Source organism: Ailuropoda melanoleuca, chromosome 13, assembly GCF_002007445.2.
Source record: "Ailuropoda melanoleuca isolate Jingjing chromosome 13, ASM200744v2, whole genome shotgun sequence".
Taxonomy (NCBI): Eukaryota; Metazoa; Chordata; class Mammalia; order Carnivora; family Ursidae; genus Ailuropoda; species Ailuropoda melanoleuca.
In genome coordinates this window covers 40528891-40532996 of record NC_048230.1, presented here as the reverse complement: position 1 = coordinate 40532996, position 4106 = coordinate 40528891, and the positions used below count along the sequence as shown (strand labels likewise).

Below are 4106 nucleotides of genomic sequence, written 5' to 3'. Positions count from 1 at the left end.
CCCCCCACCCCGGCCCTCCTGTGTCCCCACAAGCCTGGACTGCCCCCCAGCTCCAGCCCAGTGCCTGGCGGCATCCAAGTCTCATCTCTGGCCATCCATGGCAGCCATGGCTTTCTGCTGGGAGCCCCCTTGCTGTGCTCCGGGGGGCCACGTGGGCTGCGGGTGGTGGAGGTGGTGGAAGCTGTGGGCCGTGGGGGAGGAGGGTGGGATCCAAGCGGCCTGGTGGCTGGGTGGGGACGAGGCCCAGAAGGGGCTGAAGTTTGCAGGGGGGGAGCAGGCCACGGCTGTCATGGGGCTATTGCTGCTCTGCAAGCCCTCGGAGGCACGAAGCTTGGAGAACATGGCCAGTGCGTCAGGGAAGTTGGGTGGCGTGGCAGGTGTGTTGCTGGGGGTGCACATCTGCGGGGAGAGAACACAGGTGTCGGGAAGGTTACAGGCACACGCCCCCCCCAACTTTGAGCCATGTCCGCTGGGCCCGCAGAGCCTCCGGTGGGGCTCACCCAGGCCGGCCCCTCCTCCATTGCCATTTTCCAGTCCAGGGGCAGCTTCAACAGGACAGAAGCATCCTTCTCGCCCTGAGCCAATACCAACAAAAAATAAGGACAAACCCTGACAATTTTTATCAAAACCAAAGCGTGTTTCCTGAATGCCAGGCAGGGATGCCCAGGGGCGTGTCTGCAGCAAAGGGTTAATTCCAACCAGAAGCCAGGGGTGTCAGATTCAAGTGAGGACAGGAGAGCAGCCAGGGACACCAGCGCTTAGCGCCTCGGCCTGGGTCAGGAACCAGCTGGCTCCCTCAATAATCCGCCCTCAGATGTTCCGAGCTGGTTGGTCAGAGGAAGGCAGCCAGGCGCGGGGTCTCCCTCCTCTGCCGACGGAGGCGGAGCTGCGCCTTCCCAGCGTCTGGACCCAACCCACACTCGGCCCCAGCCGGCAGAGCCCGTCTTCCTGAGCTCACTTGTCCCAAAGCCCGGGCACAGAGGAGGAAACTGAGGCCCGCAGCTCAAGTCAAAGGACTGAAATAAACCCGCTGCAGACTACAGGCTGCGAAGACGGGATCCCTGGGCTTGGATTCCCAGGGCGGAGATTGCCCCAGCCCTGCAATCTCCAGCCACCTCGGACTCCGTCTACACTTCACGCCTGGGCTCCCCGAGGACAAAAACCAGGGATTTGGGTTTTCTGTGTCTCCAGCATCTCCCCCATGTGTTGGCGGGATGCTGGCACAGTCTGGGCCTGTTCCGTCCCCTGGGCCCTCCTCCCGGGGGTACTTAGAGACACCCCACCATCTGCTGTTTTCTGCTACTACCCTGGGAGGGAAACTCCCCAAACCCTCCGGTATCCCCCACCCGTTCTGATCAGGGACCCCAGCAGGGAAGGGCAAGGGCTGGGGTAGGGTGCTGTACTGGGACTGGTGCTCCCCGTGTACACAGGGACAGCGCCACCCACCCCCCAGCAGCACGGCGGGGCCAGAGGGTGCACCCAGAAGTCTCACAGGACCATGGGGAAGAGGCAGCAGAGAGCAAGGCCTACACAAAGCCTGTTCTGACCTCACAGCGGCTTCTCCCTTTCCCAGGAAGCCACGGGAGTCCTTCTTTGAATTTCTCCTAATTTTAGCAACATCAGCCCCTCCCCCAAGCACGGGGCTGGGGGAGCAAGGTTCTGGGCTCTTCACCTCGCAGAGGGAGCTTTTCACAGCTCTGCAGTTAAATCCCAGCCAGAAACAGGGAGGGAGGCGAATGTGTCCGGTTAACTGGGCCAGCACCCCATCGGCAGCTAGGGAGCTCCAACCATTGTCTTCCTCAGGGGCGGCCACAGGAGTCCCAGCAGGCCTGGCCCCACCCAGACCACTTCCCTCCTCCCTCCACTCTTCCCCGCCCCCCACCCCAGGGCTGACTTCTCGGCAGCAAGAAACAATGAATGGGGGGTGGGGGGAGAGGCCAATTGCATCATAGCATCGTGACTTCCCCAGTTGACCAAGCCAGCGAAGCCTGTCTCAACACCCACCCTGCTGCAGAGAATGGCCCGGCTCGCCGGGACCGGGAGCGCCCCGTGCCCACCAAGCTGTGTGAGCTCGGGCAAGTTCCTTAACCTCTCCGAGGTTCACTCTACTTTGGTAAAAAGCAGGGGTTTGGACCAGATGCTTGCAAAGACCCTCCAGCTCCTGGCTTCTAACAACTATGGACAGAGCTTGCCTGCCTTGAAGCATACCCAGTGCCCACTGCACCCTGCTTCCAATCCAGTGCCTCATTCCTCAGCGCCCCCCAATTCAACCCGGGCCCCCCCAACTGTGTGAATGTACAGTAATTTACCGGACAATCATTTATCAGTTACTCGTGCCCTGGGGTCACTTCTGGTATTGCTATTATGCCATTACTGTTATCTCGTTTTTATTTAACTTTTTCCTTTGATTTATTCTCTCTCAAAAAATTACAGACTCCTTGAGGGCAGGAATGGCATTCTCCACTGAAGAACTCAATACGGGGTGTACTGATGGATACGCCGATTATGATGTCTGTTACAAAACCTGCCTTGAGGGAAGCTTTAGGAGATTATAATCCCTGCGCACCTGGCTAGCTCGGAAGAGCATGCAACTCTGGATCTCGGGGTCCTGAGTTCCAGCCCCATGTGGGGTACAGAAATTAAATTTAAAAAAAAATTATAATCCCTTGGGATTTCCAGAGAAGGAACAACAAGGTCTAAAGGGTCCACTAGTCCAAGTTCACAGCATCACAGAACGGCTGTGCTGGAAGCCCCTGGGCTTTTGCGAATGGCCACAAGTTGGTGGAGCAAACCTCAAGGCTCTTTTGAGAGATAGGAGGCAGGGTGCTCCCAGCTCTGCCGCAAGCTGGGAGCCAGAGCTTTCCCATGGTCAAGTGCAAGGAAGGGTCTCCTAGGGATGACCCCTCTTGGTTTACAAGGAACCTGGCCTTAGCCGCCACAGCCCTGCACCTCCCCCAATTCTCCCACCGTATTCCAAAACGTTTTTCTCTTCTGATTTATATACAGCATGAGCCATTCCAAGCGAAACGCTGGTTAAAAGGTCCGGACAGACCCTTCTACTTGTCTTTTGCAACTAGATGAAAACAGGGCACCAAGGACAAGACACAGCCGAGGAACCATTTGCAGCTCCTCCAGGAAAGGCAGCAGCTCTGAGAAGGGAGCCATGGGCAAGGACACCAAGTGTTAAAATGCCAAAAATGCACTCAGAAAGCCACAACAGATCTTCTGGGGAATAATGTTTTACAGTCCCTATGGTGGAGCCCAGCCCCTCCTCCCCCAGCAGAGCTAATAGGTAACTAGGGGGTGGGGGGTGGGGAGAGGAAGGCGTTCAAGCCTCTAAAGTGAAAGCGCTGTTCTGTGCCCCTGGAAAGCAGGACACCCCACTGGCCAGGAGGGCAAAGGCTCAGGCCCAGGGGGCCAGCTTTGAAAAAAGAAAGCAAATTCAGACCTGAACCGCTGTTTCATGTACTTTCTGTGTCTTTACATACTGAGATTAAATGCAAATTCTTGTCCTTATCTTGTCAAAATCCCGCCGTCCTCCACACTCAGGGCACGTCCCTTTTCCAACAACAGGAAGAGTGAACATAGCTCTCTCGGTAGAGCCTGGCTCCCTGAGCCAGGGTGGATTTATCCCTTTCCTGTTCCCTGCAGAGCTGGGTGGTTTGGACGGGGGGCTACCACTCCAACAGCAGGAGGGGGCCCCCGGTAAACCCAGACGACCCAGCTCCCAGCGCCCTCAGGGCCCTTCACTCGGGCTCCCAGGTCCCCCAGACGAGTAGTTACCATCCGAGCCCCATCCCCACTCCCGGCCACCGGCTACCTCCCGGCCACCCCGCCCTCGCGCCCGCTTGCCCCGGGGAGCGCGCCCGGCACCGGCCTGAGGTCGAGGGTACGGCAGCCCCGGAGACCGGGCCACGAAGTTGGCCGAGCCAGCCGGCCCCGGGAGCCGCTCTTTCCTGGAAGACATTTTGGCTCTTTGTTTACATCGCGGCGCGGCGCTCCCCGGCAACATGGCTGTCACCGCCGGCGGCTGACAGCGGCCCCCGGCCGGCGCCCTCGGCCCCCCGTGGGCTGCCGGGGAGGACGCCCCTGCTGCCCGCCCGCCC

The 4106-nt window shown here is 59.1% G+C and overlaps 1 protein-coding gene across 1 annotated transcript; it reads right to left on the bottom strand.

The window, feature by feature from the left end:
- Window positions 1–6: 6 nt before the first annotated feature.
- On the bottom strand, window positions 7–436 carry UBALD2 (UBA like domain containing 2). Its single transcript, XM_034640706.1, has one exon. It carries the CDS (start codon window positions 397–399, stop codon window positions 82–84), a length of 318 nt encoding a protein of 105 aa, XP_034496597.1. The 5' UTR covers window positions 400–436; the 3' UTR covers window positions 7–81.
- Between the last annotated feature and the right edge of the window lie 3670 nt (window positions 437–4106).

What these genes read in the sequence shown, in the direction of transcription:
- UBALD2 (XM_034640706.1), bottom strand. Translation starts at nt 399, where the DNA reads ATGTGCACCCCCAGCAACACACCTGCCACGCCACCCAACTTCCCTGAC.